Below are 23596 nucleotides of genomic sequence, written 5' to 3'. Positions count from 1 at the left end.
CGCAATACTGGTGTTACAACCAAATCTTATAACTATTTATATTAATGAGTAGATACTAAGCCAAGACACTCTAGGAAATCACACTAAGCACTAACCTAATACATTATAATATAATACCCTACACATTATATTCTGCTTTCCTATAAAATCTTGGAAACTCAGTGAGTTACTTTGACAATACCATACACTCAGAACCAAGACAAATAAGAAACTAAATATCATTATGCATCCATTATAGGAACTGAGGATGCTCTGACCTAAAACAAAATATAGTAACATAGACAGACACAAAACAATTTTTTTGGAAACATAAGCTTAAGACCTAGTACCTAAAGTTGTGAAACATTGGATGAGTTTTCACATAGGTGTGGGGTAACTGGTTACACAATATAGAGACTTTCAGAGTGCAGAGTCATGGACTTGACGTGTACATTTTGTTGCCAAGTACAGTGCATCAGGTGCTCCCTCCTAGCTCCGTTTCACTTAAGTCTTGAAAGCAAAAGATCTGTCCTATCAGCATCATTGGATCCTCCAAAACAACTCCTACACTCCATGATGGAATTGATATCCTTTCCGATGAACATAGATGGGTTGTAAGGGTTGTCAAGTCCTGTAACTCGGATCCTCTTATCCCAACAAAGCTTGTCCTGTCCATCATGCTTAATGTCCCAAACTATAACATCCCTTGAGAAGCCTATATTATGGTAGGACATAAAACCAACCCCATCATGCAGATTTGTAAGAGAGTGATAGGTTGATCTTGCATCAATTGGAATAATGCTTTCAAAAAACTACCTTTGTATCATGGAGAAAGATATTATCAGTGATGGTTCAGTGAAGTTGGTTCCTTCCCAGCCAATCTAGTAAACAGTTCCATCAACAACGATAGACTTTGGTCCCAACTTTTGCACGTCGCTGGTGAATGATCCAGAATCAAAACCAGTCATTCTCAAATGAACAGTATAGACTCCAACCCAAGGTCCTATGTATGTAATGCCGCTTAAAGACATGCACAATTCGATACTCCATGGAATCATACAAATACCCAAATGCATAAACTGAAACAGCATGACGATAAGGTTTTTTGGACTCATCAAATACATATTTCATCTTTCCAGTGAGTGGATTCCATATGAGTAGCCTTGAGTTAAGTCCTCCTTGAGATAATTTTATATAAAGAACTCTATGGTCTGAGCCAATAAGTGAGTAAAAACCAAGTTGGTTGATCACAATTGGGAGATTGAGCTACAAGTGCACTCCATCATTTATATCAGCACGAATGAACCATTGAGAATTTTCGTTTGCTAATAATGACTTTGGTGTTTTGACCCCTTTGTTCATCCCTGTTCCGCTTCACAAAGTATGGTATGTTAAGCCTAAAATTCTAAGACTTGTTGAGTGTTCTACATCTGCCAACAGTCTTAGGATCAGCCTTAGCTAAGATCTTCCACACTAAGTCATCACCAAGATATGGTAACGAATATTTTTTTGGAGAAATGTCACTCATTTGTGAAATACAACTTGTAAATTTCGTAGAGAAGTTTCTAAGTAGAGAGGAGTGTTTATGTTTTGTGCTTGTGTCCATTGGATTGGATGTCGTTTATATACAGAATGATAGGAGGTGTATTTCATGCAATCCTAAATCTATTTTGAAGGGTTTAGACTACTTCATAATACATATATTCCTTTTTTTTTATTTACGTTGTAGTTGATTGGTTTATAAAAATTATCTACTACATGCATCGATACTTGCATCATATCTATACGGTGATTTTCAAATACCCATGGGCTTTGCTTTTGTTATAATTTGTCGATGCTTTGTTTATATGTTTGTTAACCTAAAATATGAAACATGTTAAGTGATGTGATATAACATCTGGTTTGGACATTTAACCAAGACGATATACACATTGCCATTTGCTAATTCTCCCTATATAGCTGTGACTTTTTTTTTAATTATTAATTGTCACTTTTAACCTATAAAGCTATAAAAATAATTGTTTAATAGACTGAATGTGTAGTCTCCAAAAAACTACATATAGTGGTTGGTAACTATGCTCATCCTTGCACACTTTTGTGCAATGTGCTTTGAGTTGACTAAAGACACCAAAGACTAATTATATGTATAAACAAAACCAGCAAAATCAGCTTTCATTTTCTTATATTTGAATGCTTAAAAAAGTAAAAAAACTTTTTGGCTAATGTATACATACTTTTATATATATGATTACTTAATATGTATATGTTGTGCTATGAGCTTTGAGTTGACTAAAGAAAAAAGACTAATTATATGTATAAAGAATACCAGCAAAATCAGCTTTCATTTTCTTATATTTGAATGCTTTGAGAAGTAAAAGAACTTTTTGGCTAATGTATACATACTTTTATATATATATGATTACTTAATATATATATATATATATATATATATATATATATATATATATATGTCATAATGATTTTACTCCTATCTCTGTATATCCCCTTCGAAAAAACAAAATTTGATGAGAATGGACTACAAACTCTTGGTAAAAATAAATGAGTTTGAATATATATTAAAATATTTATGTGGATTCGTGCTTGGATCACTGATGAATCCATATTTGATGATGATTTTGGTTAGAATTGAATGGATTTTCATCACATAAATTCACACTTATTCCCTTAAATAGCATGCTTTTGATCTCTCCTCCCAATTTGTGCTTGATCATGAAAATATGCTCTTTTATACTTAATTTAATCTATTTTATTCTATTTGCCTTCTATTCGATACCTTGATATTGTTGCTGAGTACTTTTAGGTATGTAAGGTAGGAATGGATTGGAGAAAATGGAAGAAGAGTATGTACAGAGAAGGAAGCAAGAGAAATCAAAGGAGTGAGCTCAGAGGCGTGTGCGTGCGCACAGCTACCTGTGCGTACGCACATCCATCCAAGAAGAGCGCGTCGAGTACAGCGAGCGCGTCGCGCATCCAGCCATGTGTCGCCTAGTGTGCGTGTGCACAACTGCTTATGCGTATGCACAGGCCTGGATTTCTCACGAAGTGTACGGACGCACGCGTCTGTGCGTCCGCACAGGTGTCCGCACATGACTTCATTAAAATAGCACGTGCCTCGCAATTTGAGGGCTTTGGAGGCCTATTTCTGAAGTCTTCTAGCTCATATTGGAGGGGAGAATGAAGCCATAACATACCATATCATTTAGTATAGTTTTAGGAGTAGTAGTAGGAAGTTTTTAGTTTAGTTTTTCTCTAAGTTTTTCATCATCTCTATTAGGGTTTATATTAGAGTTTTACATTCAAGTCCCATTTCAGTTTTTGATCTTGGATTTTGCAAGCTCTCATTGTAAGTAATTTCTTGTTATTACTCTTTATAGTTACATTGTCATTACTCTTTCTTCTAATTCAAGTTATAGTTCAATTTTGCTTTTCTCTTGGAGTTTCAATTTCTTGTTGATGAATTTGATGTTCGATGTTGATTATATGCCCTCTTGTGTTATCTTTGTTGATTGAGATCAATTGTTGCTTTTAGTTTTTAGTCTTTACTCATTTTTCTCATGTTTAAGCTTTTTACCCACCAAGTGTTTGACAAAATGTCAAACATAGTTTTAGGCTAAATTGTTAGTTCTTGGCTTGGGTAAAGTGAGCAAGTGGGTTCCTAGAGTTAGAATGTCCAACATTTAGTTTCAATTCTTGGGTTGTTAATTGTTCTTGTTCCCACTAACGCTAATTTGTTGCTAAGGTAATTAGCAAGCAAATTAGGATTTGTGGGTTAAGGACACTTATGCTCATTTAACTTACTTTCCGATGTGAGAATTGATCAAGTGATACTAATCCATTATAATTGTCATAGTTGTAGTTCCAACAAGGAAAGGACCCTTAGCTCACTCCAAGCCAAGACTCCTTTTTTATGCTTTCAATCTTTTATACCTTTATATGTTGATTTCTTTTATACTTTACTTGTTTATATTACATAGTCAGTTCTTTAATCTCTTAATTGGTTCAATCACTACAATTTTGCATGTTCTTTTATTGCTTTATATGTTAATTTCTTCATTCACAACCCGTTGATCACTACAACCGGAATTACACACTCGTTGTTCTAAAGTGCTCCTAGGGAGACGACTCGGGAGTCTAATACTCTCGGTTAATTTGGTTTTGCTTGTGACATATCTTGTGAATTTCCAATTTGATCCGAGGGGCCAATTCGTTGGGTTGAGACTATACTTGCAACGTTAAATCCGTTTTCTTTGGATAACCGAGTTCCTAACCCACATGCGAATTGATCCTAGCCTCTTTCATTATCAAATTTTGGCGCCGTTTCCAAGGAGTTCACTTTATGCGCAATGAGTGCTACTATTTTGGTTGTTGTAAATATGTGAATATTGTGAATATTTGATTTTGGTTTGCTACTTGGCTCCAATTGTAGATACCATATTCCTTTTTAGTTAACTTTAGTAATCTTTGATTGTTAAGTTGGTTCTTGTTTACTTGTCTATTTTTGTTTTGCCCTTCATAATTGCATGGTTTTATTGCCTCCTCAGTTGAATGACACGGTCGCTTCCAGACCCGAGCTTGGCCACTTTTGATCCAGAAATTGAAAGAACTTTAACTTGTTTAAGGCAAGCTCGGCGCTGGCTAGCTTTTGTGGATAGTGAATCGGGTTCCCTTGAGGAGCACTCTCATTCACTATCACCAACCATCCGTGACCATCATTCTCCAATCAATGAGGAGACTATATATTCATCTGTGGGCAGTACTGAATTCTCTTTGAGTGACTCAGGTGACACCGACATGGCGGACCCACCTAGAAGAATCACCTTGAAGGAGGCCGGAGCTCCTGATCTTAACTTACGACCACTTCAAATCTTGTATCCGGCCTTAGATCCAAATTTTGAGTTCAAGTCTGGCACGATAAACTTGCTCTCCAAGTACAATAGGCTTCCTGGAGAGGATCCCTTGAAGCATCTCAAGGATTTCTAAGTTGCTTGTGCAACCGCAAGAAGACATGGGGCCGATGAAGCTGCAGTATTGGTCTTTGCCTTTCCTTTCTCTTTGGAAGGAAAAGCGAAGGTGTGGTTTTATGCTCAGACGGGTGAGGTTAGATCCAACTGGGACTTGTTACGTAAAGAGTTTTTGGAAAAGTTCTACCTTCCCCCAGAAAACAGACAAGTTGCGAAGAGAGATTTCTTGCATTGTGCAACAAGATGGGAAAACTTTGTATGAGTATTGGGAGAGATTCAAGAAGTTGCTAGAGGCTTGCCCTCATCATAGGATTGATGAGCTGGTTCTTATCAGTTATTTCTGTCAAGGAATGCATCACCAAGACAAGCTTCTCCTAGACGCCGCGAGTGGAGGTTCATTGACTAAGAACAAGACAGCTGCAGAGGCATGGGAAGTTATATCAGACTTGGCGGACTCAACTCAGCACTCAAGGGCGAGGAGCCCACAACCGAAAGCTGTGAATGAAATTTCTCCCGCCGGAGATGCTATTTTGACCAAGACCCTTGGTGAAATGACAATTATGTTGCGATAACTCATCCAAGGGCAACAAATTCCTCAAGCTTTGATAAGTGCTCAACCTCAACCTCAAAAGATCGAAGGACCACCAAGGGTATGTGGTGTGTGTGCGTGTAACATTCATTACACCGATGAGTATCCTCAGCTCCAAGAGGACACTACATTGGCGGTAGCTAACTCTTACCCACAAAAACCAAATTACACCTAAGGATCCAGCCAACATGGAGGAAACCAAAACCAAGGGTGGAGGGATAACTCAAACCAAAGGTGGAACCAAGCTCCTCAAGCTCATCCCAACCAAAACACCCAAGTCTACTACTATCAACAACCCCTAGGTCAACCACAATACTAACAACCATACAAACAACCATACCAACAACCATACCAACAACCCCCACAATCTCAACCTCAGGGGAAGTACCAACACCCACATAGTAGGCCTAGCCCTCCTCAAGTTAACCAAGCCCTTCCCTCCAATCAACCTCACATGAATGACACAATTCACACCTTCATGCAAGAACAACGAGAGTTCCACAAGAAACAAGAAGCATATATGGCTACAATAGCCGATGCCCTCTCCCGTTTGACTCTCCCTTCTCAAACCGCACAAAACACCCAACAAGCTGCAACCTCGAGTAGTTTGCCCTCCCAATCTCAACCCAATCCTAAAGGTAGCATCAACGCCATTACCCTTAGGAGCGGCACTAAATTGGATAAGAATGTTCCTATACCTACAAAGTTGAGCGAGGAGACAAACAATGAAGATGTGGGAGATGAAGTGGAGGTCATAAGGGACAAGGATGAAGGTGTTGATAAAAGCAAGGAAGAGCCACCCAAGGTCAAGGAGCCCAAGAGAAAGACTTTGCTTGAAGAGTCTTTGCCCATTCCATTCCCAACTTTAGCCAAGAAGGCCAAGAAACAAGAAGAGCTTGACCCCACTATGGTGGAAGTTTTCAAGAATGTTGAAGTCACCGTTCCTCTCTTCCAAGCAATTCAACAAGTGTCAAGATATGCCAAGTTCCTTAAGGATGTTTGCACTCACAAGGAAAAGCTTGGCAACCTCAACACAAGTCTAGTAGATGATTCTATCTCTTCCTTACTTACTAAAAAATGCAATGATCCCGGCCCATGTTTGGTCACTTGTTTGATTGGCGGGATAAAATTCATGGACTGTATGTGTGATTTGGGGGCGTGCGTGAGCATTATGCCACTCCCCATTTAAGAAAGGTTGAATTTGTCTCCCCTAAAGAGGTCCGGAGCGAGGTTTGTACTAGCTGACAAGAGTATTGTGTCTGTTGTTAGGATTGCCAAAAATATCCTAGTCAATATTCAAGGATTGCTCTTTTCAGTTGATTTTCACATATTGGAGACACCTCCCATTGACTCAAACAAGCCATCATCCATACTCCTTGGAAGACCATTCTTAAAGACAGCCCGTTTCAAGCTAGATGCACATTTGGGAGTCTACTCCTTTGAGGCGGATGGCAAGTTAGTCAAGTTTACCTTGGAGGAGTCAACAAGTCCGTTCTTGAAGCATATTCTATTTTCGGGTGCGACGTAGTTGAAGAGCAAGTCATTGAGGGTGGCAGGGAGCAAAAAGAAGAGGATGTTGCTGAGGGATCAAGTTCAAAGGATGTCACTCAACCCGAAAATGCCAAGGAATTGGAGATCTTCCTCTTTGGTGAAGTTCCCAAGTGACCAATGAAGCCATGCAAGTCCAACTTAGGACTTAAAACCAAAGTGCTTGGTGGGAGACACCCCACCATGGTGACATTATTCCAACTCTATCTCTTGTTTATAGTCTTTTGCCTTATTTGCCTTTTTTGTGATATAAGGCATAGTTTAGGTTTGATTTTGATGAACTTTGAGTTGCTCAAGTTGTATTGCATGTGGACTGTGAATTTGTGCCTATTTGAATGGTTTGGGGTTGGTATGTTGATGTACTAAGGGTGGGAACCTTGGTTTTGAAAGGAAATGAATTTTCTGAAACAGCGCCCTGTGCGTCCGCACCCACCTATGCGTCCGCACCCACCTGTGCGTCCGCACAACCCTGATTTTTCGCCATCTGTGTAGATGCACCAGCCTGTGCGTCTGCACGAGCTTTGTTATGCCCTCTGGTTGCAGCACCAGCATAGCTTGTGCATGCGCGCTGCCAATTTTTCCCTACCTTGAGCGAGCGCTCACTCGCGTGCGCCCGCATGCACTCCCTTTCATGCTCCATCTGTGCCGCCGCACAGAGGTGTGCGTCCGCATGCAACTTGACAGTCCCTTTGTTGGCAGCGAGGGAACAGCTTGTGCGTGGGCACAACCCACCCCATTCCCAGCCTCTGTGCGTGCGCACGGACCAGTGTGCGCACGCACGCGAGCCTTTGTCCTCATGCTATAAAAGAAACTCTGTGCGATCACACGTCTTCGTGCGTCCGCACGTCTTTTTGCAACCCCACTGGTCGCACCGATCGCACGCTGTGTGTGTTTGCATCTCTCCAAGTTTTCATCTCTGTGCATCCGCACAGGCCCCTGTGCGTCCGCACAGGACGCGTTCTGGGCAATAACAGGGCAACTTGCCTTGTTGAGAGGCAGCCCCCTCTTTCCTTTTTCCTCTTTACAGCTGCCCTCTCTCCCTCTTCTCTGCCTAGCCCGCCGGTCCTGGCCGTCGCCAGCCCACCACCGGCGACCTCTCTGTTTCCCCTTTCTTCCTTTCTCTTCTCTCTTTTCCTTCTTTCTTTCTTTCTCTTTTCTATATACACCACCGGTGAGCTCTCCCTCTTCCGGTGTTGCTTCTTTTTCCGGCGAACCTGACCAGTGGCTATAAGAAGTGCCATTATTTTTTCTTGTGACATATCTTGTGAATTTCTAATGTGATTCGAGGGGCCAATTCATCGGGTTGGGACTATACTTGCAACGTTAAATTCGTTTTCTTTGGATAACCGAGTTCCTAACCCACATTCGAATTGATCCTAGCCTCTCTCATTATCAATCACTAGAAATAGTTGATAGTGATTATGATTTGATTGCCAGTCTTATGTGCTTTATGACTATTTAATATTATTTATCCTACTCCATAAAACTTAGTAAGATCCTTCTTTTTGCAGCTTGTAAATTTCTTAATTGAAGTTTCTAAGTAGAGAAGAGTGTTTATGTTTTGTGCTTGTGTCCATTGGATTGGATGTCGTTTATATACAGAATGATACAAAGTGTATTTCATGCAATCCTGTATCTGTTTTGAAGGATTTAGACTACTTCATAGTACACATTTTTCTTTTTTTTTATTTATGTTGTAGCTGATTAGTCTATAACAATGAGCATTTACATGCATCGATACTTGCATCACATCTATACGGTGATTTTCAAATGCCCATGGCTTTGCTTTTGTTATAATCTATTGATGTTTTGTTTATATGTTTGTTAACCTAAAACATGAAACATGTTAAGCGATGTAATATAATATCTAGTTTGCACATTTAACCAAGACGATATACACATTGCCATATCCTGATTCTCCCTATATAGCTGTGACTTTTTTTACTTAATTATTAATTGTCACTTTTAACCTATAAAGCTATAAAAATAAATGTTTAATAGACGAAAAGTGTAGTCTCCAAAAAACTACATATAGTGGTTGGTAACTATGCTCATCCTTGCATACTTTTGTGCAATGTGCTTTAAGTTGACTAAAGACACGAAAGACTGATTATATGTATAAATAAAACCAGCAAAATCAGCTTTTATTTTCTTATATTTGAATGCTTAGAATAGTAAAAAAAACTTTTTGGCTAATGTACACATACTTTTTAATGCTTAGAAAAGTAAAAAAACTTTTTGGCCAATGTACTCATACTTTTATATATATGATTACTTAATATGTATCTATTGTGCAATGTACTTTGAGTTGACTAAAGACACAAATGACTGATTATATGTATAACCCAAACCATCAAAATCAGCTTTCATTTTCTTATATTTGAATGCTTAGAAAAGTAAAAAAAAAAACTTTTTGGCTAATGCATACATACTTTTATGTATATATGATTACTTAATATGTATATGTCATAATGATTTTACTTCTATCTCTGTATATCCTCTTCAAAAAAAAAAAACAAAATTTGATGAAAATGGACTACAAACTCTTGGTAAAAGTAAATGAGTTTGAATATATATTCCTTAATAATATTTATGTGGATTCGTGCTTGGATCACTGGAAATAGATGATAGTGATTATCTCCTTAGTTTCTAGTCTTATGTGTTTTATGACTATTTAATATTATTTATCCTGCTCCATAAAACTCAGTAAGATCCTTCTTTATGTAGGTATAATCCTTGTATTGTATAGGTGGAGAAATTCCTATTAAGTCATATTATGGAAACTCAATTTGCTTGTCGTCCATATCCTCTTTTAGTGTTTTGGAATATAGCCGTAAAAAAAATATATAACTAAAATCTAATTTGATATTTCTTGAAAAATAACCCTATCTTTCCAGGCACTTTAAGTGTAGACGCATTGACTGTTGAAACCACCCTAATTTTATATTAAGCACTTTATGGTGTCTCGCCCAATAAACTGTCTTCTTTGACCACACTTTCACTTTAGCATTAACAATACTTACTTGCATTAGAAAGACATATCGTATCAGAGTGGAGAAATATTTTAATGAATCATCTTTTCATTGATAATGGCCATAAAGAGTTAGAAACCCGATGAATTTAATTCCAAATGTGTGCAAACAACATAAACATAAAATTGGATTTATTGGTGGTAGTGTATGTAAAAGCCAATGCTGCAGCATCCTTGGCTATGCAATATAATGTATCGTCTTTGCCAGCTAACCCTTTTTATTGTCTCAACTTGATCGGTTATGCCATTTGAAACTTTTAAAGATTATGCCATTAAAATGACTATCTTTGTTGCAAGTACTTTACCCCTGGTTTGATCCTCCTTCTGAAACATTTCTACCTTCATTATAAAGCTTTTAGGGTTTATGCATATAACCTACGAAAGCTGTAGCCATATTCTATCTAACAAAATTTCTTTATATTTCTTGTCACTTAGTCGAGCAATTAGTAGATATATTATTGTATTCAACTTATCCAATTTCTTTATGCTTTTGGATCCCTTGTTTTTTCCTTTTTAGTTATTCGTGAAACCTATTGAACCATCTCTAAAAATTGTATATGGGCTCTTTCATCATTGTAATTATCGAGGAAAAATTTTTTACTTAATCTGTATAAGGATCCATCAACTTTATCTTACTCAATGAGGATCATATTTTGTTAGAAAGGCATCCCTTTATGGACCTTGTCATAGAAATATATTGAAAATTTTTATTAGGACTGCTACCATAATTAGTCAGTAACATAATAGCCTATACTTTTGAACCTTATTTAGATTTCTTTATAATAATACATTTGTCCATTACGTGCAGAGAAATACAAAGTCACCAACAAATTGCTTTATATTCATAAGAAATCTATGCCAATTCAGAAATATCATCACTACATGATTTTTTTTAATCTTGAATTCACTTTCTTTTCTTAAAACTAATATAATCTTCTATTTCATTTACCTAGCATTTTTTATTATTAAAATTTCTTTCAGCACAATAATTAAACATGAATAAAGAATGAAGTTTAATTAGTAGTTTCTATTTCTTTTTCATAATTGAATCCCCACTCAAAAACTAATATGCTTTTCTATTTCATTTACCTTGCAATTTGAGAAACACACTTTTAGATATAGCTTCTCTAAGGTTAAATTTTATTTTGCACCATAATTATACATAGTTAAAGAATGAAGTTTAATTAATATTTTTTGTCCTTTATACACCATTCTATAACCCGCGTTAACTATTTTGAGTAGTCTTCTCACGCATCACACAGATGAGAAATCAACTCTAAAGTAAAGTTATATTTTGAATAATTTGGCTATATCAATAGTCGTTGTCAATATGTAAATAGTCTTTGTGAATCAGAAACTCCCATTTAGGTTATCAGTTGTATTTTATATAATGTCGAATTTGTATTAACATATAATCCATCACGTGAAAAATAAGTTCTAAAATCAATTTCTCTATCTTTTTCATCATGGATTATGTTTAAGGCATATATTCTCATTCACCATAACATAATATAAATCATACTCATATAATATAAGTCTCATTCAAAATATATTCACGATGATACATCGCTTTTTAGATATCATTGCACATAAGCAAGTCTTCTGATCCCCAAATACAGAACATCTTCCAAAACATATAGTCTATGGTTAAACATATACAACCAATATTAAATAACTTTGTCAACTTTAGTTAAAACTAAATTATCCGCATCAGATGTCTGAGACTTTTATTTTTTCCCTATCTTTCGGGTGAATCTATTGGTTGAAAGCTGGTATTCTTCATCAACAACCGAACCACACTTCAAACTGCCGGCAATCCTTTTAGCTGGTGTTTTGTATTTGAGGCTTTCAACACAGTCTTCCACAGAATCCTACACAAAGACATGCATGACAGTTCACTTAGAATATTTTTAGAACCTAAATCACATATTTTTTTATATATTCAAAACACTTGCATATACTGATCATAATTCACTCTTAAGATTAACAACATGTCTGGACATCTCCAACGTGTTGCTACCTTTATTCTCCTATTTAAAGTGAAACCCTAATCATAATTAGATATTAATGTACATTTTGATAAAAAAATTGTATGGTCTGAAAAACATATCTACTTATTAAAGTGGAATAGGTATACACGTACGGTGATGTTCATAGATGTGCTAACGTCCATTTGCTTAGGCTTTTTCTTCACAACTGTTTCTTCATCATCACACACTTTCATGACTGTGTTTTATGTTGCCACTTTTCACGTTAATTTTGAAAAGAACCATTCTATCCATCATGTTGTCCAGACTTTTAAGCTATTCGTCCTCGTTAGCACCTTGAAACCCCAACCAATAATTAGATGTATTTTTGTGTATATAATTTATACTATTTTGAAAAATAGAATTGTAACTTTAATCCCTAATAGTATAAGGATTTGGTGTGCTATATACATCCTCCTCTACAATTTTTTCAGCTGCCTTTCCACACAGTTGGTTGGTTTCTCTGTCCCACAACAACAATGTAATACTTCCGGTACCATCAAAGACCCTACCCTTAACCTTGTATCTGTTGTTTCACGTGATAATAGAGACAATCATTTTAGTACAGGGATCACAAATATCAAGTAAAATGAAGATGCTAATCATTAATAATCACTCAAATTAAGAACACACACCTGAGTGCTGCACATCCACGGGTGTGGCCACACTTCGCACATTCGTACCTATTCCCAATAGGAGTTTCCACCTGTTTTGGACATCGCCTGTATGCTTTATAAAACCAATCATCTTTCCCAGCATTGATTGAGACAATAGTGCCTGCAATCCAGGTTGGCCCCTCCTGGGAAGCATTACACACATTAAGACTGATGACAAGTCATCTTATGCTAGCTTTTCAAGCATTTTTCACTTGTTTTATTAGGTTTTATGCACTTTCTTGCATTATAAGTAAGTGATTTGGAGTGGAATTGCATAGTTTTGTTGAATTAATCAACCATCCTTTATTTGACACTAAATCATGAGGTTTAAGCTAAAATTAATTGGTTTTTAAATGATTTATAAACCTTGTGAATTTGGTGATACTTTGATTGGTTGTTTCAATTACTTATAGGTGAAGAAAAGAAAGAAACAAGAAAGCGTGGCCTATGAAGCGTAGCCAAAGGAAACAAAAGCGTCGCACATCAAAGGAGAAAATCCATAGCGCTCTCTCAAAGAGCACAGCGCTCTCTATTTGAGCGCCACTCAAGGCCAAGAAAGCAAGGCAAGGAAGCTGCGGTCTCTCCCTTAACTGAGCACTTCAAATGACCAAGGAAACAAAGCAAAGAAACATAGCGCTCGGTTAACGTTGTTCACTTTATCGGGGCTTGACACAAGAAAACACAAGGGTAAATGTTTTCTAGTGGAGGCCACAAGGTTCGAACCCATGAGCCAAGGGAAGGAAGAGGCGCTGCTCCAAAGGAAAATGAGCCAAAAGGAGCTCAACAAAGTTCGAACCCAGGACATAGAGGACCCAAGAGGAGCGCTACTCTTCAAAGAGATTTTCCAAAATGCTCCCCTCAAGGTTCGAAGCTGGGGCTCAGAAACAAGGAAATGGTTGCTGCACTCTTTGTGACAACCGAGCGCTACCCTGATGCTTGATCTAAGGGACTTGTCACGAAAAATTGGAAGGCCAAGGCCCATGGATGCTGTGCCTTCCTTCTTGACCGAGCGCTAGTGAGGCTAACACGGGCAGGGCTTGGCACGCAACAATTTGCCAAAGCCAAGGGGGAGTGCTGCGCTCACTCTATCAACCAAGCACTGCCCTAGGAGTGGTTCATGGCTAAATTTTGATCCAAAAATCATTTAAATTTAATCTTTCACAAAATTAAAAGGCCCACTCAAAATTATGAAATTCAAAAATAGGAAATGTATAAATAGAAGTTAGTTTGATTTAGAGAAGACCCTTTTTCTTTTTTTTCCCTTTTTACCTTGGAGACACTTTTACTTTTCATTTGGATATTGAGCTCATTTTTAGATTTTAACTTTGGGTTTGGGAATTGGGATTGAGAAATGAATTCTCTTCCTCTTTGTTCTTACTTCTACACTCTTCACTCTTGTTTTGAATCTTGGATTGAGAATTGAAGGAATTCTGTTTCATTCTTGATCTGAGATCTCTCTTTATTTACTTTCTGCATAATTTCAAGGAATTGTGATTTGGATCTAAATTGTCTTTACTAATTTCTTCTCTATTTTCTTCTGCAATTATTCTCTGTTGGATCAAGGAAGGAATTGAGATCTAGACTTGTTTTCTAGTCTCATTCAACCCCTGAGATCTTCAACTTCTCTTTTAGATTTTACAATTGAGTTGAATTTACTTTCTGTATTGCTTCTCTAAGTAATTTTTCTTCTGTTTGAGATCTACTGCATTTCAATTCATCTTTTACTTCTCTGTTGATTGCTATTTACATTCTTTTGTTTAATTTATGAGATCCCAGCTCCCAAAGCCCTTTACTATTCAAGCAATTTATATTTCTTGCATTCTAAGCTTCAGCTATTTACATTTCTTGCAATCTAAGTTTTTGTCATTTACATCACTTGCACTTTAAGATTCAGCTCCTTTACTTCTTTTGTCCTTTAATTTACTGTCAATTTTTCCTCTCTCTTTAAATTTTATGCAATTTAGCTTCTGTTGAACACAAATCACTCAACTCAAAAATTGTTTTCTTGACTAAATCAACCACCTAACTAAAATTGCTCAATCCTTCAATCCCTGTGGGATCGACCTCACTCATGTGAGTTATTATTACTTGATGCGACCCGGTACACTTGCCGGTGAGTTTTGTGTTGGATCATTTTCCACACATCAAGTTTTTGGCACCGTTGCCGGGGATTGATTTAGATCAACAATGATTAAGTGGGTGAGAAGTCTAGATCAAGCATTTTCTTTGTTTTTGTTTTCTGTTTCAAAGTGACACCAAGGTGTTTGAGTTTTTGCCTCACTAAGAAATTCTTATCTCTGATATGAGTAATTTCAATTTTCCTTGGTGTTGTGTTTTCCAAAATTCAAATGGAGTTCAACTCATATTATGATCAAACAAATTTTATGGAATATTACCCACCATCACCAATCTCTAATAGTGGCTGGGAATATCACCAAGAGATCACAATTTTTAAGCACTCCAATCCATGGAGACTTGCTTCAGAGACACAAGATGAGCAAGAAAATCATATGGGATATTTTCCTCCACCACAAAATGATGCAAGTCATGATTCTAATGGTGGCTGGGAGGGGAATTCTAATGCTCCATATGATATTTATCCAGAGATATCATCACTTGACCATGCTTCAACAGAAAGCCCCTTTCAAAACTTACCACCCACACAAACTTCCACAAGCCAAAGACTCTCAAAGCTTGAGTCCATTGTCAAAAGACATTGGGAGAAGACAAAGAAATTCTGGAAAGAACAAGAGAACTCCCTCAAAAATATGGAAGTGCAGGTAGGCCAATTGTTGAATACAAGGAAGGAGGAAATGGAAAAACAAGAACACAAGGTCCCTGTGTCAAGTGAAATTGCAGAAAAGGAAGAGGTGGTAAAAATATTGGAACCTGAAACTGCACTTGAGATGACAAGAGAACCTGAACACTCACAACCTCCTCAAACTCCCCTTGACCAAAAAGCCTCAACAATTGAATCTGTGATTAAAAGATATGAAGAGGAGATGAAGAAATGTTGGGAACATCAACAAACCTCCTCCACGAAAAAGCTATTAAGTCAAATGTTGAGTGCAAGGGAGGAAGTGGAAGAGCAAGGAAGTGAGGAAAACAACCAAAGAATTCCAAACTCAAGTGAAGCAGACAAGTACATAGAAGAAGAGCTCATTGAACCACCATTGCAAGGAACTCTTGATGAAGACAAAACTCCAATAATCACACAGAAACCAAGTCTTGAATCTAAAGAAGTGAAGGCAACTAGTAAGAGCACCAATTCTGTCCCTAATCCAGCAAGCAAGCTCAATCAAGCTATTTACAAAAGGAAGCTTGCTGAGGAGAGGCCAAGACAAGATACAATAGCTGAATCTTCTCCCCCCTTGAGGTCGTTCCTCTTAACAAACTGGAAGAAGAGGAAGAAAGTGAAGAACATGTCAACCGTAGGTAATATTTCTTTCCTTTGCTTTGTTCATTTTCTCTTCTCTGCTTTGTTTTCTTCCTTTGCTTTGTTTAAATTTCAATAAATTGGCATATGGTTACATTCTAAGTTTGGTGTTGCCATGCAACACTTTGTTTTCAATCCCTCTGGATGATTGCATCAATTCTAAAGTGTCATACTAAGATTCTAAATTTGGTGTGCCACTTAATTTTCTATGCAATTCATTAAGCAACATCACTTGTCTACATAACCATAATGCCTTTGCAGTGTTAATTTTCTTTTGGTTTGACACTTTGTTATTCTATTTACTTTATCTATTTCTTTGTTTCTAATGCTTTCACTTATTTTGCTTCTTAATTGTTTTTGTTAATACATCACTAAGAGATCCTTATTCATGACAGATAATTAGCTTGGTGATTGTACTTAACATATAACAATTTCATTTGCTTAGTTTTAATTCAAATAAATTGACATAGGATTGCATTCTAAGTTTGGTGTTGCTATGCAACAAAATTTGCTTCCAATCTTTACTGGATACTTGCATTAATTCCAAGTGAAAGTGTCACACAAAGTTTGGTGTGCCACTTATCTTTTATGCAATGTATTGTGCTCACCTTCTTAAGTTTGCAATCACAATGTCTCTGTCTCTTGTGCCTTGATTGTATCCTCAATTTTTCTTGCTTAAAACACATGTACTACTAACATTTCATTGTGTAAAACATTCATGATCCATCTTAGCCCCATATCCATTGTTCTAATTGTTGCTTGAGGATGAGCAAGCATTCTGAATTTGGCACGAGAAGAGGAAGAATGGGAGGAAAATGACAACAATAGAGAAGATGAATTACAAGGTTGTAAAGTTCCTTTTCCTCTCCTTTGTTTTCAGCACTTTAAATTGTATGATTGTCTTTGTCTTCTCTGTATACATGTGTGGTATGAATAAGCATAGCCTGAATTTTTGATTGTAACATGTTGCTGTGGCATTATGACTACCAACTTGACTTTTGTGAGTTCAAAAGCAATAAAGCATCATGATCATAAATAAACAAGGAATTAAAGAAGGATTTAGCATGTGCATACAAGTATTGAAAGGCTAGTATGGCTAATTGTTGTTCAATTACATTAGATTTTATTTAATTGAAATTTTCATCTAGGACATTTTGTGAAATCTTTTGAAATCATGAAAACCTTGAAAAAGCAATTGCAAATTAAAGCAAGAAAAGAAAAAGGGAAAGAATGAGAAAGCTGAAGGCTCTGAGTACTAATGACAATTCATTTGTTAAGTACTTGTGGTGTTTATGTATCAAGCAAAAAGCTTGAAAACAAAACAGTTAGAAGTCAAGGCTAGGCTCAAGTGCAAATGCACTCCCTCAAAGCTCAAGGCTCTGAGCATCAATGATTAGAGAGTAAAGAAAAGAAACAAATGAGCTTAATGAAGTCCTCTAATTAAATGCTTGTGGTGCTTATATATCAAGTGGTAATACTTGAAAACAAAGCATTTAGAGTCGTAGTTTTGTTATCAACTCATGGGGCAAAGCACCCCAAAAGGAGAAGTTAATAAGAAATCAACAACTTGCTTCAAGGAAGAAGTATAAGGAAAAGATTTCATAAATTGAGCTAGATAGAAGCATCAATCATTTATATTTCTTTTGTGATTGTAGCATGAATAGAAAACTAGCCTACCATGAACATTGAGTTGCTAGTCTTCTTACCTTGGATTGTCAATCTCTACTACATGATTCTTTTCTTGCTTGGGGACAATCAAAGTTTAAGTTTGGTGTTGTGATGACATGTCATTATGTCATGTTTTTCTATGCTCTTTCATATAAGAAATTGATGATTTGTGCTTAAATATTGAATGCTTTGGTGCTTAAATGGTATATTTCTTTGATCTTTTGTAGGAAATAAGAAGAAAAAGAAGCAAAGAAGCACAAAATAAGCTAAAAAGGAGAAAAAAAGAGTTCTGGGGCACACTTTGAAGTTGGAGAACACTTTGGAGCCTTAGGCCATGCTTTTAAAAGCGTAGCCCATGACCAAATCAAGGAAGCTTGACAATCAGCACTCACAAAGCTCGGTTAACTAAGTTAACTTAGTTTTATCATGAAAAATTCAGCTTGGAAGCAAGATTTTTCGCTAAGTTAAACTTGGGCGTTCACAGCATGACCATGCCTCCTTCAAAGGGCCATAACTTGAGCTATAGACGTCCAATTGATGTGCTTCCAGTTGCGTTGGAAAGTTGACATTCAGAGCTTTCCAACGATATATAGAAATCCATATTTGACATTAAATTGAGGCACAAGTGAAAGGCATCTTTAAGGACTAAAAACAAGCAAAAATAGACCAAAGTGGCTTTACCAAGATTCGAAGGGGGAGACACAAGGAAAGCAAGGCCAGCAGCGCTAGAGTGAACTAAAAAATTGCTCCAAATGGGCCTCAAAAGGATCGAACTTGGAAGCTTACACTCAAGGCAAAGGTGCTACTCTTCATGAAGAATTGGCTAGATGATGGAGCTGGGATTCGAACCTGGAACCTCACTTGCAAGCAAAAGGATGCTGTGCTCTCCCCATTCACTGAGCACTATGGGGTGTGACACGGGCAGGAATTGGCAAGCCAAAGCAAGGTGGAGCGTTGCGCTCTCCTTGTTAACCGAGCATTATCGAGGCTGGGCCAAGGAAACAAAGGGGGAGTGCTGCGCTCTCTCTTTCAACCGAGCGCTCCCCTGGAAGTATGTCCCATGCCTCCAACCAACTTGAACCAAAGCCAACCGGACCCATCCTTCTTCAAAGCCATTTTTATTCAAGGCCAAATAAAAATCACCCCATTTCATTGAAATCCAAAGGAAGCAAAGCCCATTATCATCACTCAAAGGTACAAGGATCAGTTAGATTAGGATTTTCATTTGAATTTTAATTTGTTTTCAATTTTATTTTCATTTTCATTTTGTAAAGCCTATATAAGGCATCATTTTCATTTTTTGTAACGAGGCTGGCTACAATAGGGAGCAAGTAGAGTAGAGAGCTATCTTTTAATTTTTTTTTGTTTGAATTTGAGAATTGAGATTGGATCTGAGTCTTGCTCTCTAGTTTTCATTTTATTTTCTGCTGCAACTTGTTCTTGGAATTTGAATTGAGATTGAAGAGTTTCATTGATTCTAAGTTTGAGAATCATCTTTTACCTCTCTTCTCAATTGTTCTAAGAATTGGATTTGAGTTTAGTTTTTTGTTTTCATTTTCTTGCTTCAAACAACTTCTACTTTCTGTTTTGAGTTTTGGATTGAGATTGAAGAAATTCTGTTTCAATTCTTGATCTGAAATTCATCCTTGTTCTCTTTCTGCATAATTCTGAGAATTAAGGAATTGGATCTAATTTCATTTGCTGTTTTCATTTACATTTCTTCTGCAACTTCACTTCATCTCTACTTCTCTTATTGATTGCACTTTACATTTTCTTGTTGAAGTTTTAATTCCTAGCACCCAATTCCTTTTACTTTTCATGCAATTTAATTTTCTTGCATTCTAAGCTTCAGCTATTTACATTTCTTGCAATCTATGTTTTTGTCATTTACATCACTTGCACTTTAAGATTCAGCTCCTTTACTTCTTTTGTCCTTTAATTTACTGTCAATTTTTCCTCTCCCTTTAAATTTTATGCAATTTAGCTTCTGTTGAACACAAATCACTCAACCCAAAAATTGTTTTCTTGACTAAATCAACCACCTAACTAAAATTGCTCAATCCTTCAATCCCTGTGGGATCGACCTCACTCATGTGAGTTATTATTACTTGATGCGACCCGGTACACTTGCCGGTGAGTTTTGTGTTGGATTGTTTTCCACACATCAAAGACCTTTTACCTAATAGCTCATCTGCTTTTTGAAACAACAAATAGGTTCATAATTATAATAACTTTAACAATAAAAACATTAAATTACCTAGACAGACTTCAAAACTTCTTCGATCATTTTCACAACAGTCGTGCCATTGTTGAGCTCATCAGTCCCAGCCCATGAACTTTGCATCGACTGATGGCTAATCCTTACTGAAGTTAACTTAGAACCGCTGAGTAGGCTGTAACTCACGTGTTAATGGTTAGACAACACTGTTATATAACCACAAAATATTCAACTTCTTTTCAAAATGTACTGACCTTTTTTTGAATGACATAACTTCTTTTAGTTCTGGGTTGACATGGACCTTGGACAGTTCAAAGTGGCTCTGCACTAAAGTTTTGCCATTCCATCTGGTTGCTTTAAAATATTAGAGGACCACAATAAGTGGTTCAAGTCGATCATCATCAAGGTTGGGGAGTATCTGGTCAACAATTTCGCCAAAGAGAGTACAACTTAACCTGTTCTTCCTGTCATCAGCCCTAGGAATTCAATCTTACTATATAAATAAGAAAACTGAATAAACAACATATCTCTCTTAATAAAAACACATAAATAAAAACTTACTCCAAGTCTTCCACAATAATAACCAAGCGCTTAGTCTCTATTCCCATGCTAGTTACTAATTTTCTTGGATCTTCCTTTCTAACAACTTCTCCAATTATATCTACAAAATAATAAGAAACACACTTTTAGATATGGCTTTCCAAGTGGTTATAAATTTTCTGCACATCTATATATCATTACATATAGTCTTAGACTCACCAAACAGTTCAAGATCCTCTACTTTCTCAACTGTATGCACCTCTGCAAGGTTCCTAAATCGAAATGCTTCCAAAGAAAAAGTTGGATTCTCTATATGTTCAACCCTTGTTCTATGTGAAAGCACAAGTACCCACCTACTAACCATTTTTTTTCTTGGTCATGTTGTCAACAACTATGAAGTTACTCATAGTATACATGTGGAACTTAAGAATAACACTAATGTATTTCTTTGCCATTGATCTTGGTATGATTGCATAAATCCTGCCACCCTGTGACAATGAAGTGAATACTTAAAGAGTGAGTATATCCTTAACATGTTTAAGTCATAACAATGACATATAAAGCACATTTATGTTTTGTAAAAAATGCTCCTATCTTTTTATCTTGAGGAACCATTTCGATGGAGCCAATCTCGTTGACATTGAACTTGTTCGGAGTTGTCCACACCCTTACAACAAATACTTTGAAATTCCATGCAAGTTTTTTGGCATTCACATCTGATACTAAATCAAAATGTTCATCCATTGCGTTTCAGGTCTCCCGCCAGGTTGAGAAGTAGTGACTGGAATGTGAATAATGTTGTGGAGCATTTCAGGTCTCCCGCCAGGATTGTTTAATGATAAAATGGATATTTGAATTATATATATATATGACTGGTTTACTTCATGTGCATTACAATGTCAGATTTACCCATTGTATGTTGCTTAATTTTCCTACTTACCCTGCATGCCACTTGTCATTCAAGAAACTGTTACACGTGTCGAGCATAGAACCCATTACTTATCTCCTATTATATATTAATAGATTTATGAAGTTTTGTTTATATGCCTTCCAAGTGTTTAATGAAATAATTCACTTAGTTATAGAGTAGATTTTGCATTCTTGGCCTGGGTTGGAAACTTGAGTAAACTTGAGTTACTAATGTCAAAGTTGAATGATAATTTAGAGACGTTAATTAATCTTATTTTCACTAATGCTAATCTTTTACTAATTCAATTAGTAAATTGGTTAGGACTTGTGGATTAGGATTAATTAAGTCTTATTAGCTTTTCTCAATTTGTAGAGGTTAACAAATTGGGTTATCTCTTTGTAATTCTCATGTTGTGGTTAGTGACAAGAATAGTGATTCTTAAACCTCAACTCTTGCCAAGATCTTTTTAGCATTTGAATTTACTTTTTTTTCTAGTTAATTGCATTAATTACTCGTAGTTTAATTCTTTTTGATATTTAGTTATTGCTTGCTTCTTTAACCTTTAGCTATTTAAATTTCTATCAATTTCAATCGAACCCCCGATTCTCCCATAGCCAATGATTGAGCACTTTATTATGATTTCTAGGGAGAACGATTCGGGACTAAACTCCCAGTTATTGATTTGAATTGTAACATTTTAAACTAAACTTTGAGAGTGTTAATTGTTGGTTTAAAGCTACAACGAATCTTGAGCCTTTTAAACTTGTGAATTTTCTAAACCGGTACTTAGCGCTCATCAAGTTTTTGGCGCGTTGTTGGGGATTTTACAATGCATGTTTATTATTGGTTATTGTTAATATGTTTATAGTGTGAATAGCTTTTTTTCTTGTTTATTTAATTTTTCTAGTGGTTAGGATTTTTGCTTTCAGTAATTTTTAGTTGTTTTTCTTAGTTAGGACTTTTAATTCTAGTTATTTGCTAATTGTTGATTGCTTTTCTTTAGTTAGTTTCTCTTTGCTTCTAATAATTACATGAGCCTTATGTTTTCTAAGTTGAATATCACGGTCACTACTGGATTCGAGATTAATCCGTTTTGATTCAGAAATTGAAAAAACTTTGACATATATTAAGCAAGCTCTGCAGCGGTTAGCTTTTGCGAATAGTGTGTCGGTGCCTCTTAACGAGCAATCCGATTCATCATCGCCTTCTAATCGTGATTCCAATTCCACATTCAATGAAGAAACTTTATACTCTTCTGTTATACTTTTGACACTTTTTTAAGTGATATAGCCGTAGGGGTGTTGGTGCACGAAATTGTGATCTCAACGGTGCCAACAACTTGGTACGCACGTTCATAATCTCAATTCTTCTTCACAACTAACCAGCAAGTGCACTGGGTCGTCCAAGTAATAAACCTTACGTGAGTAAGGGTCGATCCCACAGAGATTGTCGGCTTGAAGCAAGCTATGGTCATCCTTGTAAATCTCAGTCAGGCGGATTCAAATGGTTATGAGGTTTTGATAATTAAAATATAATTAAAATAGAAAATAAGATAGAAATACTTATGTAAATCATTGGTTGGGGTTTCAGATAAGCGTATGAAGATGCTTTGTTCCTTCTGAACCTCTGCTTTCCTATTGTCTTCATCCAATCATTCATACTCCTTTCCATGGCAAGCTGTATGTTGGGGAATCACCGTTATCAATGGCTACCGTCCGTCCTCTCAGTGAAAATGGTCCAAGTGCGCTGTCACCGCACGGCTAATCATTTGTCGGTTCTCGATCATGTTGGAATAGGATCCATTGATCCTTTTGCGTCTGTCACTACGCCCAACACTCGCGAGTTTGAAGCTCGTCACAGTCATCCCATCCCAGATCCTACTCGAAATACCACAGACAAGGTTTAGACTTTCCGGATCTCAGGAATGGCCGCCAATAATTCTAGCTTATACCACGAAGACTCCGATCTTTCGGAATGGAGGCTAAGAGATACATGCTCAAGCTATAGCAGAT

At 36.6% G+C, this 23596-nt stretch overlaps 1 protein-coding gene and 1 non-coding gene across 2 annotated transcripts; both read right to left on the bottom strand.

The window, feature by feature from the left end:
- Positions 1 to 5167: 5167 nt before the first annotated feature.
- Positions 5168 to 5274, bottom strand: LOC148555272 (small nucleolar RNA R71). The gene has a single exon (XR_015886452.1). It is a non-coding gene; the product is annotated as a small nucleolar RNA R71 (small nucleolar RNA).
- Positions 5275 to 11856: 6582 nt separating this feature from the next.
- LOC148555271 (uncharacterized) lies at positions 11857 to 21418 on the bottom strand. The gene is made up of 8 exons (XM_088490623.1): positions 21287 to 21418; positions 21036 to 21162; positions 20894 to 20983; positions 20696 to 20795; positions 20508 to 20610; positions 12792 to 12955; positions 12568 to 12682; positions 11857 to 12000 (listed from the first exon to the last, which is right to left on the bottom strand). The coding sequence occupies exons 1-8, from the start codon at positions 21416 to 21418 to the stop codon at positions 11857 to 11859; spliced, it is 975 nt and encodes a 324-aa protein (XP_088346749.1).
- Between the last annotated feature and the right edge of the window lie 2178 nt (positions 21419 to 23596).

This window comes from Arachis ipaensis, chromosome B6 (assembly GCF_059453495.1).
Source record: "Arachis ipaensis isolate K30076 ecotype BB chromosome B6, ASM5945349v1, whole genome shotgun sequence".
In the NCBI taxonomy this organism is placed as follows: Eukaryota; Viridiplantae; Streptophyta; class Magnoliopsida; order Fabales; family Fabaceae; genus Arachis; species Arachis ipaensis.
This window is presented reverse-complemented; position numbering and strand designations above follow the sequence as displayed.

Excerpts from the sequence above, each read along its gene's own strand:
- LOC148555271 (XM_088490623.1), bottom strand. The coding sequence starts at position 21,418 with ATGGATGAACATTTTGATTTAGTATCAGATGTGAATGCCAAAAAACTT. Across the intron at positions 20,611-20,695 it reads ATTATTGTGGAAGACTTGGA|GGCTGATGACAGGAAGAACA; the intron begins GTAAGTTTTTAT and ends TTGAATTCCTAG. Across the intron at positions 12,683-12,791 it reads CGTGGATGTGCAGCACTCAG|ATACAAGGTTAAGGGTAGGG; the intron begins GTGTGTGTTCTT and ends GTGAAACAACAG.